This window comes from Zootoca vivipara, chromosome 14 (genome assembly GCF_965207765.1).
Source record: "Zootoca vivipara chromosome 14, rZooViv2.hap1.1, whole genome shotgun sequence".
NCBI lineage: Eukaryota > Metazoa > Chordata > Lepidosauria > Squamata > Lacertidae > Zootoca > Zootoca vivipara.
In genome coordinates, this window is record NC_142597.1 from 42,013,730 (window position 1) to 42,038,421 (window position 24,692).

The following is a 24,692-nucleotide window of genomic DNA, read 5'->3' on the forward strand; positions in this document are numbered from 1 at the left end:
ACTGCAAGATGGCAGTTCGGTGACTTCGTACCACAGATGGATCAATCCACTTGGGCGATCTCTGCAGGCTTGAAAAATCAAGTTGTTGCACCAGGAATGTTTCTTCTCCTCCCCAGCGTTGAGGCAGCTCAGGCAACTGCATGCTTGCAGCCCCCTTAAGGATTCTGGCCAGTGCATTCACATAGCAGCCATCAGCTGAAAGGGGAAGAAAACACAAATCAGTAAAAAATTATACATATTTAAGGGTTTGCTCACAAAAAATAACTGGGAAAGGCCTTTCTACCTACAACTATACATTTTACAGAGCAGGGAAAGGGGAATGAACATGTGCTGCTCACCTTACTCCTTTGGGATACCAGTTACCTCTTATGCCCCCCCTAGGTGCAAGTGCAAGAGTGAAGTGGATTGCATTTCTCCCCCAACCCCAGGTCAGAGAGAGGCCACTGCTTTACCCGTTGATGGGCATTCTCTTCTATGTGTTAAAGAAAGAATTGATGCCTGTCTATTGTCATCATTACAGCCATCATTAAGTGGTATAGAAATGATCTAAACGAATAAAAGGTAAAGGTACCCCTGACCATTAGGTCCAGTCGTGACCGACTCTGGGGTTGCGGCGCTCATCTTGTGTTATTGGCCGAGGGAGCCGGCGTACAGCTTCCAGGTCATGTGGCCAGCATGACAAAGCTGTTTCTGGCGAACCAGAGCAGCGCACGGAAACGGCGTTTACCTTCCCGCTTGGAGCGGTACCTATTTATCTACTTGCACTTTGACGTGCTTTCGAACTGCTAGGTTGGCAGGAGCTGGGACTGAGCAAAGGGAGCTCACCCCGTCATAGGGATTTGAATCGCCGACCTTCTGATCAGCAAGCCCTAGGCTCTGTGGTTTAACCCACAGCGTGAATAAATAATAACAAATGTATGAGCAAGATTTCTCTTGCTCAAAACAAAGATAACTATCTTTCTCCCAACAACCAGAGCCTTCTTCAAGATGCCACATCCTTTTCCCCATAGAGACTGTGTATGTCTTTATCTAAGCAGCCAAGGGTTTGGCTGACACACGCCTTATATGGGCTAAGCTGCAATAAACGCCTGAAATAAATCAACCTAATTTCTATCATTGTCAGAGATTGAAAAGAAGCAGCAGCAACAAATCCCTCAATTTAATTCAGGCATGAGTGCCACTGCTTATGTAGCCAAAACAGCACCACCCATGCTGCTGCTGCTGCTGCTGCTGCTGCTGCTGCTGCTGCTGTTTATGACCATTGTAGACCAATAAAAATACCACCCAGGCTTGAAGGAACCCCACAGTTGGCAAAAGTATGAAAAAAGAATTAGAATAAAACCCTTAAAATGTGTGTGTGTGGAGAAACAGCCCAATTAGCATGCTCAGTGGATAATGAATGCTATTGGAGGAAGAAAAATGAGAAAACCAGGATAGAAAGGGAATCAAATGGAAGGGAATATCAAGGAGGCAGAACAGGGAGCAGGAACACTCAACACTGCAAAATTTTGCTGCGGGGTCCACTAGTACTGTATTTTATTTCTTTATTTCTTTCTTTATTTTGCTTGCATCCTGCCTTTCTGCCATGGGACTCAAGCTGGATGTAGATAGAGAACTGGCCTGCTTAGCTTCAGCTCGATTGCTGCATCACGTATCTTCAAGCCAAACTCTAAAATTGCTTAGTATACTTCAGGGAGGGAAACACAAATTTCTTCTTTCAGCTACCTTTAAGCCCAAATGCTTGCTTGATTCGGACACGGACTCCAGCTGGCTGCCGATAACGGACTGCACGATGTATGTCGATGCACTTCAGAGGATGCTGCGGTGACAAATGTCCTCTCTCGCTTAACTTTTCTACACACCAAGCTTTCAGCTGATCGGGCAGAACTGCATGAAACAAGAATTAGGATATGGGAAGCAGTAGCAGCACCAGGGGGATGAGCACCACTTGGCAATGCTTAAGATTAGGATCTTGGAGAATTCTGCCAGAAACAGAAACGGAAGCAGAAATTCCCACATTGCGCAAACCACACACGAGAATGTGAATGGTATTTGGTATTGCTTTTTTAGCCTGCAAACATCATGGAAATCACTAGGTTATCTTCTGCGTGGATGTTATTTTTACGTTTACCTTGCACTGAAATGCACTGGAGTTAATTATGAAACTGCTTTTGGCCACAGCAGATAGCAAGATGAACAACATGGGTTTTTGCAGAAGCCAAACTGTAGCAGAATGGAAACAGCACTGATTGCAATGGACACAGGGCGGAAACAGCCTCCTCCTCCCCTCACATCCCAACTTAGAATACCCCAAGAGTGGGGAAGCACTGTGGACCTCCAACAATGCTGGACTACAACTCCCATCAGCCCCCAATAGCATCGCCAATGGCCAGCAAATACGGGAGTTGAGAGTCCACAGCATCTGGAGCGAACCAGGTTCCTTGCACTAGCGTCTGCTGTGTTTCAAATGCACTAGTGTTATTCAATGATATGTGGAAAGCTAACAAAAATATTTCAAACATCTTGCTCTGCTTTCTCTTGGACCACATCAGTAAGGCTGAGGGGTCTGTGTGTCTTGTTGTCTAGGCAGCACAGGACCTCTGTACACACTGCCCAGGCTTCCACCCCAGGGAGGTCACTTCGATGCTGCTAACACAGAGGTTTGACTTCACCTCTGTAGGCGCACTCCAGTGTCTCTCAAGACAGACGGATGCCAACAAGTGACTGAAATAAGCTTTAGTGTACAAAGAGGAAGCCTTTGCTATCTAGCCAACCATACCTCTGCTTTCATACCTCTGCTTTGCTCCTTGTTCATTAACTGCAGTGCCATGTCCAGCACAAGGTTTGGGAAGTCGCTGTCCTTCTGGAAGCTTGAGATGATCTCCAGCTCTGAACTGTTGAGTTTTGCTCCGTCGGTGAAATAGTATCCTGCCAAGTAACTTGGGGGAGGCACTGGAACCTAAAGGGAGGAAAAAGAAGAACACAAACTCAGGCCTACAATCTAAAAGACAGGGCACAAAAGGGGAAAGGGATGAGGAGGGCAGAGGAAAACAAACCAACTCCAGCCTCAACTTCTTAATATTACAAGGTTATTATAAGTAGTCAGCTTGAACTGAGACAGTTCATGGAAACAAAAAGGCCAAATGAAGTGGATCTCTCAGCACAGAGCTGTCTTTAAGGTCAACGTTATTGATAATGCTGCAAAGGATTGGTATTTTTTCTACTGAGAATTGTTATCTGCAGTGAAGTTGAACAAGGCAAGGTCTGGATAAGGGCTGAACTTGAATAAAAGAATTGCAAATATTTATACCAAAAAAATAACAGAGACTTGCCTGAGCATGTGGTAAGAGTCGAATAAGGAGAGTACAGCAAGGAATAACTCTATGGTGATTCAGCAAAGATGGGTTAAGAGATGAGGGTCCGTCTTCCAGCAAGCCAGCTCTCAGTTTCAGTTGAAACCCTCCCACATTTAATTCTCCTTCAGCATTAAAGACATGGATGGCACAGCTTCCTACAGTCATCCACAAAGTGGGAAGTTATTATTTGACTTTTAAAAAACAAAATGTTTCCCAACCCAGACCTTGCTGGATTCCCTCCTACACGTTAGTAATAAAAAAAAACCTGCGTTGTAATCTTCAAAACTGAGACCAAAAAAGGCAACACGAAGACCAATAACAAATCAATGTTATATATTTCTTTCATTTTATTTTACAGTTATATGCTGAGGAAGATTTATTTGAAACAGTGTTAATACCGGATCGCTGTCCGATCACCTTGGCTTTATTTTTTTGATTTCCAGCTACATATATTGACGTGCTGCAATAGGCATCAAAAGATTTTTCAGAAATTGTTCTGCCTGGCTTATTATTATTTCTTTGCAGTCATTGTATATGATATCAGAAATATATAACATTGATTCATTATTGGTCTTCGTGTTGCCTTTTTTTGGTCTCGGATTCCCATCTGCGTCAGCCGGCATGGCTAACTTATTCATTTATTTATTAAATTTCGGTCCAGTATAGCTGAAGGAGCGTCTCCACCCCCATCGTTCTGCCCTGACACTGAGGTCCAGCGCCGAGGGCCTTCTGGCGGTTCCCTTGCTATGAGAAGCCAAGTTACAGGGAACCAGGCAGAGGGCCTTCTCGGTAGTGGCACCCACCCTGTGGAATGCCCTCCCACCAGAGGTCAAAGAGAACAACAATTACCAGACCTTTAAAAGGCATCTCAAGGCAGCCCTGTTTAGGGAAGCTTTTAATGTTTGATGGATTTCTGTATTTTAATATTTTGTTGGAAGCCACCCAGAGTGGCTGGGGGAACCCAGCCAGATGGACGGGGTATAAATAATAATAAATTGTTGTTGTTGTTGTTGTTGTTGTTGTTGTTGTTGTTGTTGTTATTATTATTATTTTATTATATACCACCTGATTGTAACAAGCAAACCTCAAAGCAGTTTCACAAAAAGAACAACACAAAAAACAGTTAAAAACAACTATTTAAAATATTTCTTTAACAAATTAAAACCAATGATAGGGTAAAAGTCCAGATTGAAACACATGGCAACCTACGTGTCTGGATAGGCCTGCCTAATCAAGAATGTTTTTAGGAGGTTCCAAAAAGAGAACAGCAAAGGTGCCTGCCTGCCTGATGTCAATAGGCAGGGAGTTCCAAAGAACCATTGCTGCCACACACAAAAACGAATTTCTTGCAAACGGGAAACAAGTATTGCGTAGCACCCTTAGCAGTGCCAGGTCCACAGATCAAAGTGGACAAGAGGGCATATATGGGTGTTAAGGCGACAGGAGTTGTAGCTCAACAACATCTGGAAGGCCCCAGGTTCAGCAAGCAGGCTGGCCTGAGTCATCTCTCGGTCCCCAGAACCGGCGGGTCCACTCTTGTGAGGAACGGTGTGCTCCATCTTGTTGGCATTCTAGTATTTTATTTTATGTCTTGCTCCTTCTTCCTTTTTTTTAAATAAAAAACACACACCAAAGAAACCTGCTGCTGTATCCTAGACTGATGGTTTCAATTACTTCTTCCGCACGACGGCCTTGAAAAATGCTTCTCTTCTTGATCAGTAAACTGGATGATGACTCCCTCTATCACGTATTCCCTAGCCAGAGTGCCTTGTTTATGTGCCTAAGTTAAAACTGCATTTGCCATCTGCCAGTCCAATTTGTGTCTAAAACGATTCCAACTCCTCCCCCCTCCAAAAAAATCCAATGGCAAAGTAAAAATGTAGAATCGCAGATCTGCGACGCTTTCACATTCAAATGTTCATCTGCAGTTCGGTGCCCGGGACGTTTGGGCTGAGCCTGCTGCAGATGATTGGCTTAAAAATACCAACAGCAACGCAGTGTAATATTCTCCCATGTGTGAGGCGAACTGGACTCATCTAAGCTCTCGGCAGCTGCTGGAGACGGAATCTATTACGTAATTATTTATTTAACCAACAGCGCTTATAACATCACTTAATAATAATAAAATTGCCCAAACGGTTGGCAGAAAATAATATTTGCTAGAAAACGCCGATAAAAATCAACAGACTTCCTAAACAAGCAGGCATAATAAAAATATGATAAGAGATAAAATCAATAGCTTTAAAAACATACATGATGAAATTAAATGTCTGGGCAGCCTTGCCTAAGCAAAAGAGGTTTTTATCAGGCGTTGAAAAACAGTAAAATGGTGGTACCGGCCTAATATCAATAGGCAGGGAGTTCTACACTAACAGGTTGCCACACTAAGAGGTTGATTCCTCACAAATGCAGAACATTATACAGGGCTTGAAGAAACGCCAGTTCACCAGACTGAAGTGGCTGAGTGATCACATGTTGGGTAAGGCTATTCTTCAAGCAAACTGGTCTAAGGCAGTGGTGGCGAACCTTTTAGAGACCGAGTGCCCAAACTGCGACCCCAAACCCGCCTATATATCGCAAAGCGACCAACATGGCAATTTACGCCCCCGTGTTTAAGACGCCCCCTATTTTGGGGGACTCAGATTTAAGAGAATGGCGAGAGATGGCCCAAAGTTGTTGAGCTTTTTGGGGGGAAGGAGTGCCCAGAGTTGTTGAGCATTTTTTAAAAAGAGGATAGAGCAAAGTTGTTCAGCTTCTATGCACAGCCTTTTGTAGCTTTTTTAGGAGGGGGGGGGGAGTACAGAAAATCACTAACCCTACTGAGAAACGCTGAAAATCGCTTGCATCACTGTAACCAACATGCGCATGCCAGCTCACCAACAGCAGACTGCCAGCTGCTTGGTGGGCACGCAACTCCCCCAAACGCCACTGTGGGCGGAGCGCACTCTAGGGAGAGTTGCCCACATGCACTGGGGTGGGGGTGGGGGAACGGCTGAAAACTTTGTCTGCTGCGCGTGCCCACTCTGGCATGTGTGTCATAGGTTCGCCACCACTGGTCTACGGGATGTCAGCTGGGCAGTCACCCAGTGTGCTGCTACTGAGCTCTTGCCAAAAGTGGGAGTGCCAGGGATTTCAGCCCACCAATAAGGAAGCTTCTTAACAGCAATAGGCTAGGGCAAGTCAGGTGATACGCCCTGCTCTCGATAAAAATTTGTGGATTTGGCTTACTCGCTGGCCTCAGTGCCTAAGATTTTTCTCCTTCTTGTACTTTCTACACATGAGCTAGATCTGTAAGGGAGTGACTCAGCCACAACACTCCATCCTCAAGCAAACGCTATCAGGAGAAAATGCAATGTTTCGGAAACGGAGAATTTTTTTAAAGGGGGGGAAATGGCTTCTAGGGCCCATTACCTAGTAGAACAAGGTCTCCAGAATCCATGTCAACTGTATGAACTTGAAACAGAAGCCAAGTGTTGCTATCCATCCCACTTGAAATGCCTCCATCTATTGCTGCTCGGTACTGGAATTCTGGATTTCGAGACGGGCTCTCGAGAACAGGAAATGCTACGAAAGGGTGCAGATTGCTGAAGCCCGTATTCTTGAAATGACCTGTTACCTAATGAGGTAGAGAACATTAATTTATATATTATTTTACATATGCACACATACAATCTCTACAGAGTTGTAGAGATTTATTCACCTCTGTTCTAGACCTTTTTTGTTCTGTGTTCTTGGGGCAAAAAGCAATATTGACTACGCCTTCCTAGACCTCCATGAATTTGCCATTGATTTATGCTTCCTTCTATCCTAAATCAGACACTGAGGGGAGTCCAATCGCCCTTTCCTCCCCACTCTCATGTTTCAATGCAAAGTTGACATGAAGGTAGAGTAGCATCATGTGCATGATAATAAATAATATACCCAAATTACTTGTAAAATCATTTACAGGTAAGTGTGTTTTTCTGTATGCAGAAGGCACCATGAGAAAAAATGTCCCCATAGATTCCAACTGGATTTTTGTATATGGGGTTTATTGTTGTTTTTACATCAGCCAACATGACATATTGGGGTAAATAACTTCCAGCAAAACCATTCTCGGAGAGCAGATTTAAGGGCCAACACAGTTTCCTTTCTGAAAACCAAAAAAGAGACTCGGACAAAAACAAGGATGGGTGAATCTGTATATGGCAGCTTCCTCTCTTTATGTAAAGCAAGCAGCTCACAGCAGAAGCCTCCCTGCCGGGCATAGCAGCCCACTGCCCTTCTCCCAGACCACCCCAGGAGCTACGCAATATGTAATGCTAATAAGGGCACATTGGCTGAAGTGGGAAGCCGCAGGAGTATTCTGAAGCTTACCTTTGTGATGGTTGCATTATCAGGTATATAATGAAGGGCATCTATATACAGATCAAATGGCTGGTTGATCCTCGGAGGATTTGGTAGCATGATGCTGGGATCATGTGGGACCCAAGGAGCATAGAGAAAAGAGGGTCCTTGGTGCCTGATCAATACAAACAAGCACAGGAAATATAAATCAAGCAGGTTTAAATGGTTTAAATCAGAGGTTTTCAACCTTTTTGAGTCCACGGCTCCCTTGACCATCTACATTCTTTCTGTGGCCCCCCTGTGGGGCTCAGGAGCCCAGTTATGTCACCCCTTGCCTGCAGAGCTGGCAGCCCTTCACCCCTTTCCGAATGCCTTCAGCCTCTTCTCTTCTCCCTTCTCCCCTTCCTTGGGAGTCCACTGGGCAGTTGCAGCTGCTACCCCTGGTCTATTAGCTGCCCTCCTGCCCCCAAAAGAGGTGCCTGCTCCCATTGCCCCACAGGGGCCTCGGAAGCATCCCCTGGCCAGCCCCAGAGGCACCATTCGCCCGGGGAGCTTATAGCAAGGGCTGCTGCAACAAACAGCTCTGCAAGCCTCTGGGAGGCAAAGACACGAGGGGACACCAGGGGAGGGAGGGAAGGAAAGAGGGACAGAGGCCAGAGTTGCCCACAGCACCCCTGACCATCATTCAAGCCACCCTTGTGGAACACCCTCCCATCAGATGCCAAGGAAATTAACAAATATCTGACTTTTAGAAGACATCGGAAGGAAGCCCTTTTTAATTCTGTTGGGAGCTGCCCAGAGTGGCTAGGGAAACTCAGCCAGATGGGCAGGGTTTAAATAATAATAATAACAATAATAATAATAATAATATATTATTATTATTATTATTATTATTATTATTATTATTATTATTATTTACAAGGTCTTTTCTGGCACTACTCCCCAGAATCCTGCTCTGCCCTTCCCCTGGTGCAAAGGTGCAGTTTCCAAGAGATAGGAAACTTGCTAATTTTCTCTGCCGTTAAACTTTGCCAACTTTTCCATTTATAGCATGTGGTGCTGCAGGAACCATTTCCTCCTGACAATCTGTTTTGCTTGCAGACGCCTGACTGACACCGGCAAATAAAATAAGAATAAAATCTTGTGCAGCTGCCGGCTTCACTTTCGAGGCTCCCAAGCTGCACAGTGTCCCCCGTCCCCTGGTATGTGCCGTAAAAGTGCTGCCTTGGCTTCCCACTTCAAAGCTGCCGGGGTTTTGGAGAACGAGGCGGTTTCTGTGCCTTCCACACTCGCTTTTGTGTTTTCATTTATACACGTTAGCGCCCCTTTTCAAGGCAGGCCCTGTGCCAGACACAACGTCTTGCAAAATAATTTACAGTAAAATCATCTTACGTTTTATACGGCGTATTGATTTTGGCGTTAATTTTCAAACCTGCAAAAGTCAGGGGGGGCCGTAAATCTGCAGATAAATTGGCAGAAATGACAGGAGAGAAAATGTTCAACGAGGGAGAGTTGTGTGTGTCGGCTGTGAGCTATTTAGCTAGTTAGATGAGAAATATATCAAGAGGGGCCCCGTAAATCCCAAGATGAGTCATAAATATAACAATGCATAGCAAAATATGGTTTCGGTAGGAAAGAACAAGGATCTTAGGGCAGAGACAGGGAACTAGTTTGGGGTTCTTTGGCTTTTTAGAAACCAGAAGGTGGTTTTAAAAAAAGGATTGCTGCTTGCAGCACAGAAGCTTGTCAAATAAAAAGCAGCATTGTCTCACATTAATAATAACATATTCAATATTTTGGAAATTTGTTTGCCAGCTTTGCATTTTGACAGCTCTTGAGATACCATACGCAATCAAATTTTGCCGGCTGGTTCCCGAGATCAAGGTGCAGGTTTTCATCTACATGTGGATACAATAGTTTTGAATCAAGATGGCACACGGAACTTTTAAAAACTGCACAGATTTTAACCACTGGTTTCAAAACTGCATTGATTTTTTGGTTTCTTAGAATTCCAGAGCAACATTGGGTAGGAGCCTTCGAGAAAAATAAAATGCAGCCAGTATTTTCACATCCAAGCCATGTTTTCCCCAAGTTTCAGAGGTTACCTTTCTTTCCTCAATCGGTGGCTTCGCAGTCTCCGTCTTTCCTTGGCAACATCGTACACTGTCAGCTGGATAGTTGAACGGCCCTTGGCAAAATCTGGAAACATATGTGATTTACTGCAATGCACCTCTACTTTCTAGTACAATTAAAAACACACACACACACACACACACACTGTACTCTTCACACAGAAAAAGAATTATTGTCAGAAGGTCAAGTCCGGCACAGCTACAGTTATCACTCAGGCAAATTTAAATAGACGGCAGCAGCGCAAGATCAATTAAGAAAATTAAATGAAAACCTATTCTTCTCTAAGTGAGAAATTGGCTCCCCCTTTACAGACCCTTTGGCAGCTGCCTCAAAGGAATTATCCATTCTCTGGAAAGAGACCCAGAGGGGCATTTATTGGCTGAGACTCCAGAGCAAAGTGTGTGGCCATCATGTCTATGACTGTACTGAGACTCAGACCTAGCATGCAACAAGGGCTGCTACCTAGGTGGGTCCAATCTCAGATTTAAAAACGTGGGAACACTGTGCCGTACAAGTGTCCTCTGGGTGTCAGGCATAGAACGCTACACTGCAAGGCTGGGCAAACTTCTGCCCCGTCTTGAGGGCACCCAGGGCCAGCCCAAGACATGTTGTTGCCTGAAGTCGCGTTCAACATATGCCTTCTCCCTGCTTCTATTCCACAAGCCAACTAGACCGGCAGCCGAATCTTAGACCACACCTGGACAACCTGTTTTTATTTAGCGTTGAACCTGATTTGCTTTCAGGGAGATTAGGCGGCTGTTGAATGAGCATTCCTTTTGATTTGTTTGAGGGGAGGTCAGATGACCATTGTGTCAGGGCAAGTGCTGTCCCACACTTCCCCATGCATTTGCAAAAAAAAAAGGTGTGACCTTTGGAGAGAAGTGAATTTATTGCACAAAAACTCCCAATAATCTGTAATTGTGCAACCTGGATTTGCCAGTATATGACTGAATGTTAGCTGTAAATATTGACAGTCGGGAAATGACCTTGCTTTGATACTGGCATGAGAACAACATCCTCCACTGCACCTGCAGCGGGTTATTTTAGGAGGTGCAGTATAAGCACAAACACCTCGTCATTTCCTGTGCCCCTAACATCTGCCACCTGAGGCAACTGCTTCACTCTGCCCAATGATAGGGCTGGCCCCAAGCGCCACATTCCCTTAGAGGTAATCTGCTAGGGGCCACATACTGGAGCTAGATACAAAAAACGTTCTGGATTCAGTATTCCAGAATAAGACTACCCTGCTTCAATGTTTACTTTGCTCCCGTCTGATTAGAATTCCCAATCCTATAGGTCCACCCAGAAGTTAAGTCCCACCAGGTTTGATGGGGTCTCTCTCAAATAGCACACATCTCTCTGTAGTGTGATGGAATGTGCTGGCCAGGTCAACCAAACCAGCACTCAGCAACTGTCCACCCCCTGGACCTTTCATTCATTTCCACAATCCCAACCCTGGTTGTCCAGGCCAATCATGGTACAGGTGAAACTTGGAAAATTAGAATATCATCAAAAATTGCATTTATTTCAGTAATGCAACTTATTATTTTTTCTTTTTCTTTTAAGTTTTACAAATGCTTTCTTTTGGAAATTCCACAGTAATAAAATAAATAGTTACAATAATACAAAAATAAACATCGCTATTACATTTAATTAATTGCATTCCATTTATAATTGACCCGCCTAACGACAAATAATTACAATTACAATAAATAAAGGCTTGACATATCTTGCTTTGCATGTCATGCATCTGTCTCATATATTGGTTTCAGGGCAGTCTCGAGCAGGTCGTGCGCCCTGGCGCTGAGGGGCGGAGATCGCTCTGGCGCCCCTGCCCTCGCAGGGCGCAGCATGGCTTCCGCACGGCTTCGCCGCACAGTGCCCGGCCTACCGGCCTGGCACCCTGGCACCCCGCACCACCGGGACTCTACCTAGAGCCGGCCCTGATTGGTTTCACCTTTTAAGTTGAATTACTGAAATAAATGCACTTTTCGACGATATTCTAATTTTCCGAGTTTCACCTATATGGCCAACAGGGCTCCCAGACCTGACTGCATTGTTGTTGGGCAAGTCCCTACACATCCTCAGCTCTGATGCCAAGATGTTGTCATTGCCCGTATAAGGAGGAATAAAAGAAGTGGTAGGGAACAGGGCCCCCACCCGGGGCCCCACATTTGGATGTTTTGGATTTATGGTTGCAGCCCCCCAGCACCAACATTATTGGTTGCCATGAGGCTGGGTTCATATGATCTTTTTAAACTATGGTTAGCTAAAAAGTGTGGTTCATAAACCATAGCTTCGTGTTATGTACAAACCAGGCCACTGGCTTCACCCATTACCCATGGCTCTCTTACCTTTGGGAAGCTCTCTGAAAGGACACTCCATTAGAGCATCAGGCACTTCCCCGGGATTCAGAGGCAAGCACGGTGAGAATTCCCTAGGGGCCCAGATCATCCCAGAACCTGTAGTTTCTTGCTGGAACGCATCCACTTTCTGCCACCCAAGAGCCAGTGAATCTGTAAAGCAGGAAAATGGGGTTCTTAGTAGGTTAACATCTCTTTTGGGGGTAACCAAACCAGGCAGCAGCATCAGCTCTGAAGACAGAAGACCCAGAGAGGGCAAGTGGCCTTTTCTCAACCAAGGGCTTTAAATACAATTCTTTTGTGGGCTATTTTGTGCGCAAGTGTGATGATCATTAAGACTGGTGCACTAGGGGGAATGAATGGGGTGTTAACCCATCAGCCTCACTCCGCCCTCAGCCAGACCCCACCTTACCTGTCTCCTTACTTACAGCCAACCAAGGAGGTGACACTGCTGATACAAGTACTGTACTCAGAATTAACAACAAAAACAACAACAAACTTGCCCTCCATCCTAAGATCCCTAGGAACACAACAGTCCAAAACAAGCTAAAGTCACAGAAATAAGGTGGGTCCTATCAACGATGAGAGTAAAGGAGTTTTGTATTCAGTGGTGCACTCTCCTTCGTCGGAGGTTTTTAAGCAGAGATTGGGTGGCCATCTGTCATAGACGCTTTAGCTGAGGTTTCTGCATTGCAGGGGGTTGGACTAGATGACCCTTGGGTTCCTTCCAACTCTAAGATTCTACGAAGGCTATACAATGAAGGTGCCAGATGCACCACTGTGGGGAGGGAGTTCCACAGCTCAGGGGCTGCCACAAACAATCCTCTGTTCAGATACCGTGTGCGGAGAAAATGCAAACTGCGCCCACCAAAGAAAACGTTACCTGTTCCTTTAGGACTGTACGTGACCTTCAACAAGATGTAAGGTTTTGAGTCTTGCACGCCTACGAATGCTGTTGGGTCCAGGGAATCAAATGCAAATGATTCTTGACAACGAGAACAACAAAAGACAAGGGGCAGTATTTGATCATTGTGTTACTTTGTTTTAGAAACAATTTGCAGTTTTCGTAGCAAATAAAGAGATTTTTTGTTTTTCAGTCCAGGGATTATGGTGGCTAATTTTGAAGGGACAGAATTCACTGGAATATATACCAAGTCAGACCATCTAGCGCAGTATTGCCAACACTGGCTGGCAGCAGCTCTCCAGGGTTTCAGGCAACAAAAAAATTTTTTCCCAGCCCTACCTGGAGTCGCCAGGGATTGAACCTGGAACCTGTGGGAATTGTAGTTCAACAACATATGGAGGGCTGCAGGTTAGTCACCCCGGTTTCAGAAGCTGGACTTAATGGCTTTACTAACCCCCATGTCTTTTGATGGTCATGTGCATTATTTAATTCAAGTGTGGTAAGCCAACCTTGCTGCATTTCCTCATTCAGTACCTAGAAAAATTCATGGATTCCCCCTAAGGCCACACTGACTTCAGAAGCACAGGAGAGCAGAAAGGGCTCTCCCTCGTACAGTGATACCTCAGGTTACAAACACCTCGGGTTACAAACACTTCAGGTTACAGACTCCATTAACCCGGAAGTAGTACCTCAGGTTAAGAACTTTACCTCAGGATGAGAACAGAAATCGTGTGGCGGCAGCAGGAGGCCCCATTAGCTAAAGTGGTACCCCAGGTTAAGAATGGTTTTAGGTTAAGAACGGACCTCAAGAACGAATCAAGTTCATAACCAGAGGTACCACTGTACCGTGTTGAGCAATGGAGACACTTGGAAAGTAATGCCAATTTCTTGCCAATTTCTGATTGTTTATAGCTTATTTGTAACTTGAGAAACCACTTTCGCCCTTATATACCCAGCAGGTCCTTGAGGCCCATGAGAAAGCTTCTCCTGAAAAATCTAAAGGTATCAGAAACCTGCTTGCCCCACCATAACCAGGAGCAGGGCTTTCCTTGTGTAGCAGCCACTGTTCGAGATGCAACAGGCACCCACTAAGTGCACTTTCCAGGAAAAACTGAAGACATTGATATTCAGCTTTTCCAGCTGGATGAATGGGTCTCTGCCATCGGTGTCTATTTTCTTTTTTTTGTTTTAAATATATCTGCTGGGTTGTTGTTGTTGTTTTTAAGCTGTTCTTATTGTACATCGCCTTGATATGACTCCTGGAAGGCGATAAATAAATTAAGCAGAGGAAGAGGGCAGAATTCCTGCATTGCAGGGGGTTGGACCACATGACCCTTGACATCCCTCCCAACTCTACAATTCTGTGAAGAATGATGGGGACCAAAGTCAGCGGAGATTCGTGGCCTGCTTTGCATGCAGAAAGTCTCTGTTTCTGGCATTTCAAGTTAGAAGGCAAGCAGGTGATTCGAAAGACCCTCTGCTTGAGACCTTGAAGAGCTACTGCCTCTCAAAGTAGACAATACTGGACTAGGTAAAGCAATGGCTTGGGATAGCATAAAGGCAGCTTCCTACGTTCTAGATTAGCCTGTAATATAAATACTAAGAACCTTCGCTTGGTCAACAAAACACTTCAGGGGTAAAAGCTCCCCACTCGAGAAACTGGGGAATCAGTGGCCCTCCAGATGTTGGCTAGACTCCAGCTCCAATCAGACCAAGCCAGGGATGATGGGAGCTGTAGTCGAACAATATCTGCATCCCTGGCCTACGGCTTAACTCCCACATTGGGCTTCAGTTCTAAGTTGGCTGTGACCTTTCTTTAGTCAGTTTCTCATCTTAAGTACTTCCTACCGACAAAAACTGCAAACGGCATAACATTTCCAATTCCTCAGCAGGACTGGCTTGGGAGGGAAGGGGGAAGGAGGAAAAAAAAAAGATATTTTATGTACTGCCTGGTTGTATAACAGCAGTACTCTCTATTGATTTGCAGTATTCTCACAATAAATAGCTTTTGAGCTTTAATTAAACCTCTCAATTTGTTTCCAGCCATTAGTCAATCTCAGCAGCAACTTATTGTTCTGCACAGTATATTACAAAAAAGCGGGGAGAAATTAGCTCATAATTTATTCAGCAGACAGATTTTCTGGGGATAACTTAATTCTTTTGGGGCGGACCTACATGTCAGAAAGAACACAGGACTGCTGCCAAGAATGACAGACTGCAACTCCCATCATAATAAGTGGGTTTTTTATTATTATTTATTAAATTTGTATGCTGACCTTTGTCCAAAAACCACAGGGTGGTTCACAACAGAATGAGAACACAAAATACATAATAAAACAAAAAACAAAACAATAACCTCCTAACCAAGTGGGAGATAACCAGAGCATGTATCACTCTGGCAAGACAGTGTGCGGACAGGTAGGGTCTCAGCTGGCATACCAGGTGGAGCTGTCAGACAGCCGCCCTGGACACAGATTTGACCTGCATGTGCTCCCAACCGACAGCTGTGAGTCCAAAATGACTCCCAGGCTGCGCACCTGGTCTTTTATGGGCACAGATACCCCATTCAGGACCAGGGGATCCCTCACACCTGCCCACCCGGTTCATTCTCAATCTGTGGACCACCATCCACTGGAGAGCTGATGTTCCCTGCACCAGCTTGGGGAAGGGCAAACTATTTATTGTGTTTCGGCTGATACTGGCCTTCCACCATTAAAAAACTCAGCAACCAACTGGTTCATTTTCATACCACTGAACTGAAGAGTGAATCCCATTTCTGTTTTTCCTTGGGTTTTCCGCACAAGGGAGGAGCTGAAAGAACCTGTCTTGGAACGCAGCATTTCAGGGCCACAAAACACCGAAACTGTTAACTTCACAGCAGAAGGATCAAATTTTTTAAAGAGAGACTCCTATGAGAAGGGAGCGGGGCGGGGGGGGAATTGAAAAAAAAGGAACAAGACATATTATTCTACATTACGGAGAATGGGTCACTGTGCAGATCAATTTAATTAATCGTAGGGAAAAAAGCATTACTTTTCCAATGCCTACCTGTGATTCTATTACTGAAAGGGCACAAGTCTTCAGTCCATCCTGCTATAACGTACAATACAGTCAGCAAACAAAGGAAAATATATCACTGGTCATAACTGGCGTGATCCATTACAATAGAGCAGCGGCTTTCAAACTGTTTCAGGGGCATGTGGGAGGGTGGAGGGGAGGCATGCCCCACTGTGGTGATGTGGGGCAAGGTCAGCAGGGAGGGGCTCTGGGCTGGCAGCATACAACCTACGGGCAGTCTCTTCCACCTGCACTGCAAACGGACCTGGTTGAGACAACAGGTATAGCATTTTGCAAAATTATGTTATGTTTTCTATCCCCTCCCCTGGGGGATTGAAGACACGGCTTAAGAATTATAGTTCTTTGATACTGGATATAAATGTATTTCTTAATCTGTATCATGGCACTGCTTTTGTGTACTCCCTTTTTCAGTTGTCCATTTCATGCTTTATACTGAGTCAAACTGCTATTGTTTTGGTTTATATTAAAATGAATAAAAATTGAAACAAAAAAATTTCGAATGAATTAGAAACATTAAAAGATAGTAATTGCAGAGTAACGAGTAATGTGATTTCATCTGGGTGGGGCTCCAGATGTGGCGGGACTCCATCTCCCATCATCCCTGACCACCGCCCAGGCTGGCTGGGGCTGATGGGATTTGGAGTTCAACAACATCAAAGTGGGCCCTAGGTCTTGTTTAAAACAAGTTATCTACACCCGCTACTCTCTTCTCTTGACTTCTCTCTTTGGTAAATTAAAGATTATTGCCATGCCCATATAATTAATTTACTACTTACACTGTGGTGAGTCTCAGCCTGAGGAACTGGTAAAACTACCGTCAATAAAATATCCTTCACGCCAGTTGGTGAGATTTCCCCAGGGTCCAGACACATTTTTCCAGCTGTGAAAACAAATTGTCAAAAGATCATCATTAACCAATTTCCAGAGGGGCAGCAAAACCAATAAAGTGTGTTTTGTCACCTTAAAAACAAAAGCCGCCCCCCCATGCCCTTTTCATTGTCCATTCATGATGATTTGCGTTCATGAGGGTATTGGGGTGGTTATCTGTGATCCCGCTTGAGATACTGTTTGTGTTCTGGGGCGGATATATTGCTCCGTTTCCAATTGGTGCATGTTCCATAGCTTCCTGCTGTAACTTTTTATAACATGCATGTTCTGGGGCGGCAGGGGCCCTCCGTCCAAAGATCTCAAGGTGATTCACAAGACAATTGTCACACCCGTGACCTGCTGACATTGCACCCACAAGCAACAACAACAGCCCACCAGCCTGGCCCAGTAATTGCAGAATACCATGCCTGGAGTGGGTGAGAAGAAGCAGGCACCCAATGTCACAAAAAGCATGGCTTATTCTACCAGGCACTGCGGTTTCTTGAAGGAGTCTAAAACCCATTTTTCAGAGGAAATCTAATAACGATTGCGGAGTGCTTCAGAAAGGCTCAATACACAGTAGAGTAAGTCATGATTGTTGTGGTAGTTGAGATCTCTGCTATGACATGCCAGCTATTGTGATCTGCAGGGACTTTTAACCTTTACGCTCTCTCTTTTGTGTTCTTCAGTATTAGCATCAACCTAGAACGGGGCGGGTTGGAGGGGAGTTACATACCTTCTGCTGAGCCATGCCTCAGAGGAGATGGATCCACAAGCGGCCTGCACATGCAAATAGTGCTAATTAGTGGGTTTTCATAATTTAGTTCCTCCTCTCAGTACACAGAGGAAGAGGAGGGAGCAGTAGGCAACAATCAGAGCTAAATTCTCATTTTAATTACTTTTGCTCATTAAAGTTATTCTGCAGTCTGCTGTGAAAAACACACACCCCCAGAAAAACAAAAGCAGGAACAACAGAGTCCAGCATTTGTACTTGAAAACAACAACCAAAAACCACAACTACACACATGAGCATCGCAAAACTATTTCTGCACACAGCACAGACAGGCATGCATAATTCCCCAATATAAAATATTCATTATGGCTGAAGGATTTAGAATTGCTCTCCTTAATTTATAAGTCAAATGAGAGAATGGCTGTACTGCAGTGTTTTCTCAGCAAGAGGAGGAAGATCGAGTGGGCAGAAAGTGTGGCTTAAGAGTGCTGCAGCCAGCACAAGGCACTGCAAGCGGAATGCCAAAATTAGGAGTGTGAGACTCCAGAGGTCATCTAGTCCAACCCAGCGTCCCTTAACGCAGGAAGAGCCACCCGTGACTATCATGCAATGGGAGGTATCCACTGCATCCATTTTCGTGGGTGGAAATTGCTAAACGCCTATGGGTTCACTTTATTTTAGCCCTACTCAGAGTAGACAAACTGAAATTAGTAGACATGACTAACAGAGGTCAATTAATTTCAGCGGGTCTACTCTGAGTGGAAGAAACGATAACTATAACAACAGCAGCAGCAGCAGCAACAATCATGGCTAGAGTTGATGGGAGCTGGAGTTCCGCATCCCTGGTGTACAGTGGTACCTCAGAAGTCAAACGGAATCCATTCCGGAAGTCCGTTCGACTTCCAAAACATTGGGAAACCAAGCCACAGCTTCCGATTGGCCGCAGGAAGCTCCTGCGGCCAATCGGAAGCTGCGGGAGTTGGGCCGTACGTTCGGGTTCCAAAGAACGTTCGCAAACCGGAATACTCACTTCCGGGTTTGCGGTGTTCGGGAACCAAACCGTTCGACTCGCAAGGCGTTTGGGATCCAAGGTACGACTGTTATTTGGTTGCCAGCCGGCCTTGTAGGTATTTTTGAGCCAGGGTGTGGTCCTCTACCTTTGATTCAGTCTATTAAGCCCAGGAACATCAGCAGGCAAGCCCCCTTGCTGTAAGTGAATCCAAGCCCTTTGAATGTCAGCTGTGAGAAGCTGGGAGGCTGAAGACAGAAACACCTGAGAGGGAGAGGGAGAGGGAGAGGGAGAGGGAGAGGGAGAGAGGATTTAAACACTCTGCAAGATACAGATAGGATCATCAGTATTTCATAGACATCAAGGCCACTTTCTGCTGGAAATAAAGGCATTTCCCACCTCCCTTAAAAGGACACCTGAAAAATATGATTTGATTTGTTGCCACAAACTCATCTTATTGCCCCCCCTTCATTATGAAAGGCTGAATTCTTTTTGTCTATAGATTTATTTTCTTATAGGTTTGTTTCTTATTCTTTTTAACATAAATGATGCTATCAAGCTCATCATGACATTATCATCACTGGATCGGATTGTTATAACACCGGTCCTAAAAGACCTACATTGGCTCCCAGTACGTTTCCGAGCACAATTCAAAGTGTTGGTGTTGACCTTTAAAGCCCTAAACGGCCTCGGTCCGGTATACCTGAAGGAGCGTCTCCACCCCCATCGTTCTGCCCGGACACTGAGGTCCAGCTCCGAGGGCCTTCTGGCGGTTCCCTCATTACGAGAAGCCAAGTTACAGGGAACCAGGCAGAGGGCCTTCTCGGTAGTGGCACCCACCCTGTGGAATGCCCTCCCACTAGAGGACAATTACCAGACCTTTAGAAGGCATCTCAAGGCAGCCCTGTTTAGGGAAGCTTTTAATGTTTGATGGATTTCTGTATTTTAGAATTTCTGTTTTTTTAGAAGCCGCCCAGAGTGGCTGGGGGAACCCGGCCAGATGGGCGGGGTATAAATATTAAATTATTATTATTATTATTATTATTATTATTATTATTATTATTATTATTATTATACGTGTGATACTTCTTGTATATTTTGTCATTTCTATGGATTCCAAACTGCTTTGTGTATAAAAAGGCAGTTGCTTAAATTAAAAATGAAATGAAACGAAATAAACCTCATTTTATCCACAAATGTTCTGTGAAGGTAAGAGAGAGGGGGGGGCAGGGAAGAGAGACTGACCCAAGGCTATCCAGTGAGCTTCCGGTCCAAACTGTGATTTGAACCCAGGTCTCCCAAATCCTCATCTGACACAGGAACAACATAGAAACATAGGAAACTGCCTTATACTAAGTCAGACCATTGGGTTCACCTAAACCAGTACTGCCTACACAGACAGGCAGCAGTTCTCTGGGGTTTCAGCCAGCCTTACCCGGAGATGTCGGGGATTGAACTTGTAACCTTATGCATGCAAAACAGATGGTCTGCCATTGAGTGCCACCTCAGTCGGTAGAACATGAGACACTTAAATCTCAGGGTTCTAGATTCAAGTAGGTAGCCGTGTTGATCTGACGCAGTAGAAGTATATATAAAAAATAAAAAAAATGTCCAGTAGCACCTTAGAGACCAGCGTAGGACGCGGGTGGCGCTGTGGGTTAAACCACAGAGCCTAGGGCTTGCCGATCAGAAGGTTGGCGGTTCGAATCCCTGCGACGGGGTGAGCTCCTGTTGCTCGGTCTCAGTTCCTGCCAACCTAGCAGTTCAAAAGCACGTCAAAGTGCAAGTAGATAAATAGGTACCGCTACAGCGGGAAGGTAAACGGCATCTCCGCGCGCTGCTCTGGTTCTCCAGAAGCGGCTTTGCCATTCTGGCCACATGACCTGGAAGCGTATGCCGGCTCCCTCGGCCAATAACGCGAGATGAGCACCGCAACCCCAGAGTCAGGCACAATTGGACCTAATGGTCAAGGGTCCCTTTACCTTTTACCTTAGAGACCAACTAAGTTTGTCCTTGGTGTGAGCTTCCGTGTGCATGCACACTGAAGAAGTGTGCATGCACACAAAAGCTCATACCGAGAACAAACTTAGTTGGTCTCTAAGGTGCTACTGGACAATTTTTTATATATTTTTAATATATTAAATCTCAGGGTTGTGGGTTCAATTGGGTGAAATATTCCTGCATTGCAGGGAGTTGGCTAAATGATTGCCTTGGTCCCTTCCAACTCTACAGTTCTACGATTCTATGGGTTACAGCCCTACTCCAGGGCTGTAACTCCAGCAGCAGCCCATGAGGCTGGCAGATCCAGCTGAACAGCACTGGAGCCTTCAGGACCTCAGACAGCTCCAAATTGGCAACTGGCTCCAAGGAAGACCTTTTGTCTCCTTTGAGCCAGACCATCCCTCTTAAGCTTCACCCTCCTGGAGGAAGTGTTCTCTGGCCCTGAACTTAGCACCCACCCCCTTGCTTCCCCATCCACTTCCACTTTGTGCATTGCCAGCAATGAGGAGCAGGCACTGGGGAGCCCAAGACCCCTGGTGTAGAGGGGGTCGCTCTTTGGAGGCATCTGGCTCATCAAGTGCTGCTGCCTCAGGGCATCCTAGTTTGAGGTCTCTGTCTCCAAGGGCACCCAATTTGGAGGCCTGTACTCAGCACCTCTGTAGCTTAATAACATAGGAAGAGCCTGTGGCCCATTTCGTCCAGCATCCTTGTACTCACAGTGGCCAACTAGAAGCCCCAAGTGCATGTAGGACTGAGATCCAGCTCCGAGGGCCTTCTGGCGGTTCCCTCGCTACGAGAAGCCAAGTTACAGGGAACCAGGCAGAGGGCCTTCTCGGTAGTGGCACCCACCCTGTGGAATGCCCTCCCACTAGAGGTCAAAGAGAACAACAATTACCAGACCTTTAGAAGGCATCTCAAGGCAGCCCTGTTTAGGGAAGCTTTTAATGTTTGATGGATTTCTGTATTTTAATGTTTGATGGATTTCTGTATTTTAATGTTTGATGGATTTCTGTATTTTAGAATTTCTGTTTTGTTGGAAGCCGCCCAGAGTGGCTGGGGGAACCCGGCCAGATGGGCGGGGTATAAATAATAAATTATTATTATTATTATTATTATTGCTCCAAAGACCTGCCTGGATGGCACACCGCCTCTGTGTCAGACATGAGTCCTGACTGATGCTTGAGGTTGTGGCACACGGATAAAAGAAAATACTTCTCCATGCAGCGCCTATCAGTGGCTACGAGCCATAATGGCTATGCCCTTCCTCCACAGCTGAAGGCTGCGATGCTTCTGAATACCAGTATCTGGGAACCTCAGGAGAGGACAGTGCTCTTGTGCTCAGATCCTGCTTGTGGGTTCCCCACAGGTATCTGGGGGACCACTGTGAGAGCAGGAGGATGGACTAGATCAGGCACCCCCAACCTTCGGCCCTCCAGATGTTTTGGACTACAATTCCCATCATCCCTGACCACTGGTCCTCTTAGCTAGGGATCACGGGAGTTGTAGGCCAAAACATCTGGAGGGCCGCAGTCTGGGGATGCCTGAACTAGATGGTCCATTGGCTGTTCTTTGGTTTTTATTATTGCAACGTATGGAGAGAAGAAAGGAAGGGGAGGGCAGGGAGAAGTAAAGCCAATAAGAGGAAGAATATGAGCAAGAAATCAAAGTTCCAGATAATTTCCCTCCCCCCTCCCCCAATCTAACTGCAGCCCCCAAACAGAAAGCAAGCGAATACACACTTCTCGAACTGCTGGGTAGTCATCAGCTGCCATGAACGAATCCTTTAACAACAGCAGGACGGAGACACAGAAATTCTGCATCACATCCAGGCTCCAGTCTTTCATGAATAACTGGTCCCAGATCAACAAGACAGCCGGCAAGTTCAGAACACCAACGAACCCCTGTGCGAGACAGGAAAGCCAGTTTTTGCTCCAATGCGTGAAAGCCGAGGCACCGTTTTCTTTCTAAAGCTAAATTAGAGGTGGGCATTGCAAAATAGGTTTATTTTCATAATGTGTGAGCACAAGAATGACCCATCCGAACAGGAGGCAATCCAACTCTGTGTAAGCCCCTCTTCAGGGTCTGCCTCCTCCAGAGGCAATTAACTCCCCTGCTTCTCTGCAAGAGCAAGATGGACATTAACGCTCCAAGTTGCATACGATGTTAAGATGGGACGGAATCACAAAATTCTAGTGGAAGCTGATTGGGAACCAGAGTGGTGATTCCTACAGAGACACAACAGGCAGCTTCTTCAAAAGGCAGGTAATTCTGCTGTCATGTGAGCCAATCACAACTGATGCAAAGCCAGGGCACAGTTACCTGCACCTAGCAAAGGTTAACTGGAAGGAGGCTAGACGAATGAATCACGCAGAGGTGCACTGGGAAGACCCCCCCCCTGCAGTTGGGTAATTTCTTCTGTGTTTGTGCATGAGGAGTGACTTGCTGATCCAATCACACCAAATGCTGAGAGGTAGCAGGATTAGCCGTTCCTCAGCAGTGGCCACTAGCATGAGTCAACAGCTGCTGAAGCAAGCTAGGCTTTAACAAGAGAGGCTTATCTCACTGCAGGTGAGATAACTGAGCTGCGGTTCTATTTAAGGCACAGTCTGGTGATGAAGCAACCCTGCTCCTGTGAGGCTCCAGCTTGAACATCTTACTTTGCCAGAGCAATGAATCATGCAGAGACACAGCGAGCAGCCTCCCTTAAGTGGGGGGGGGGGCTTACAGGAGCCTTTAGTTATTTATTTCATTTTTCATGACACATTAGCCACTTTCTTTAAGCACAATGGAAATCGCCGCCATAGAATCTGTCCTCTCTGCAGCTAGGGACTCCTTGACAGGCTGGTCGAGGTGGGAAGGGGTTTCTCTTCTCTTCTTCCATAACACTAGCTGAAGAACGGGAATTTGGAATCCACTGAACCAGAGCACACATTGGGACACAGCAGTGTGGCTGTAGCTGCAGGACAGCCCCCTTGTGGCTGCAAGCTGGTGGTGCAGACACACTCCAGAAACATTATACAACTTCACCGTTATGAGAAATCTCCTCCACGGGGTCTAAAACCAGGATTCTGCGACATATTCTGATCACCTCAGTAAAGTTTTCAGTTGTAAAGGGTGGCCAGGCAAACAATTAATTTGGCAAGCTCCCCACTATACCAAAAAAAAGAGAGGATTTGCTGCCTTCTTCATTTTTACCTCTCCCATCCACTTCCTAAGGAAAACCACGGGGCTTGCCAGTATTTCTTTGGTTCCGTTTTGTCTTGATGGGAATCCATTTTCAAACGCGCAGATCCCTTGAGCTCTCCCTCTTTCCTGAAGTATCAATTCCACCAGGAAATCCTAAAAGGGGTGTGGGGGGGGGGAAGGAAACGTAGCATTTGTGGTGGAATAATAGCAGGTCCTCCCCATTTCTTTACTTCCTACATTCCAATTTGCCTGTTGAATCCGAGGCATAATTTAGGAATGGGGAACCTAAGACCCTCCAGGATTCCCTGTCTGGCCCTCCCCAGACCCCACTGGGCCTGTTCTTTCTTTCGTTTCTTCTTCACTAGGATGTGTCCTTGAACTGTGCTATCCCACTCCTTTCTTACCTGATGGGCCCTGCTGAGCGCCTGGGGCCCCCAGTCCTGCCACTCACCACTTGGCCTAGGGCGGGGCCTGACGGGCTCCATAAAGGATTGCTGCTGCTGCTGCTGGGCAGAGAGGGCTCAGTTTTTGGTTGCTTTTGTTTTGTTTTGTTTTCGATTGCTGTTATTTTTTTACCTATGTCATTCTAAACTATTATATTAATGCTGTATTCTTGGTTTTAGATTTTGATTTATGTGGAAATTGTTTTCCATTTGGTTGTGTGTTTTTATGATGTGGTTTATTTATTGTTTATGACTTTTGTAATTATATAAATCTCGGGATGTTGTAAGCTGCC

The 24,692-nt window shown here is 45.6% G+C and overlaps 1 protein-coding gene across 9 annotated transcripts in view; it reads right to left on the reverse strand.

The window, feature by feature from the left end:
- The window catches only part of LOC118097011 (uncharacterized), an 80,842-nt gene that overhangs the window by 23,999 nt on the left and 32,151 nt on the right, over positions 1-24,692 (reverse strand). For 6 of the 9 annotated variants that reach the window (XM_088657515.1, XM_088657514.1, XM_088657517.1 and 3 more), the window contains 16 exons: positions 23,966-24,109; positions 22,510-22,671; positions 18,918-19,033; positions 17,764-17,807; positions 16,937-17,040; positions 16,131-16,175; positions 15,832-15,991; positions 13,062-13,163; positions 12,170-12,331; positions 9,788-9,881; positions 7,713-7,857; positions 6,768-6,972; positions 3,333-3,511; positions 2,794-2,959; positions 1,726-1,887; positions 32-195 (listed from right to left, as the gene is read on the reverse strand). In XM_088657515.1, coding sequence (XP_088513641.1) covers positions 32-195; positions 1,726-1,887; positions 2,794-2,959; positions 3,333-3,511; positions 6,768-6,972; positions 7,713-7,857; positions 9,788-9,881; positions 12,170-12,331; positions 13,062-13,163; positions 15,832-15,991; positions 16,131-16,175; positions 16,937-17,040; positions 17,764-17,807; positions 18,918-19,033; positions 22,510-22,671; positions 23,966-24,109 — 2,154 coding nt within the window. The remainder of the gene's footprint in view (positions 1-31; positions 196-1,725; positions 1,888-2,793; positions 2,960-3,332; positions 3,512-6,767; positions 6,973-7,712; positions 7,858-9,787; positions 9,882-12,169; positions 12,332-13,061; positions 13,164-15,831; positions 15,992-16,130; positions 16,176-16,936; positions 17,041-17,763; positions 17,808-18,917; positions 19,034-22,509; positions 22,672-23,965; positions 24,110-24,692) is intronic. The other 3 variants (XM_088657519.1, XM_088657518.1, XM_088657516.1) reach the window with 2 other exon arrangements.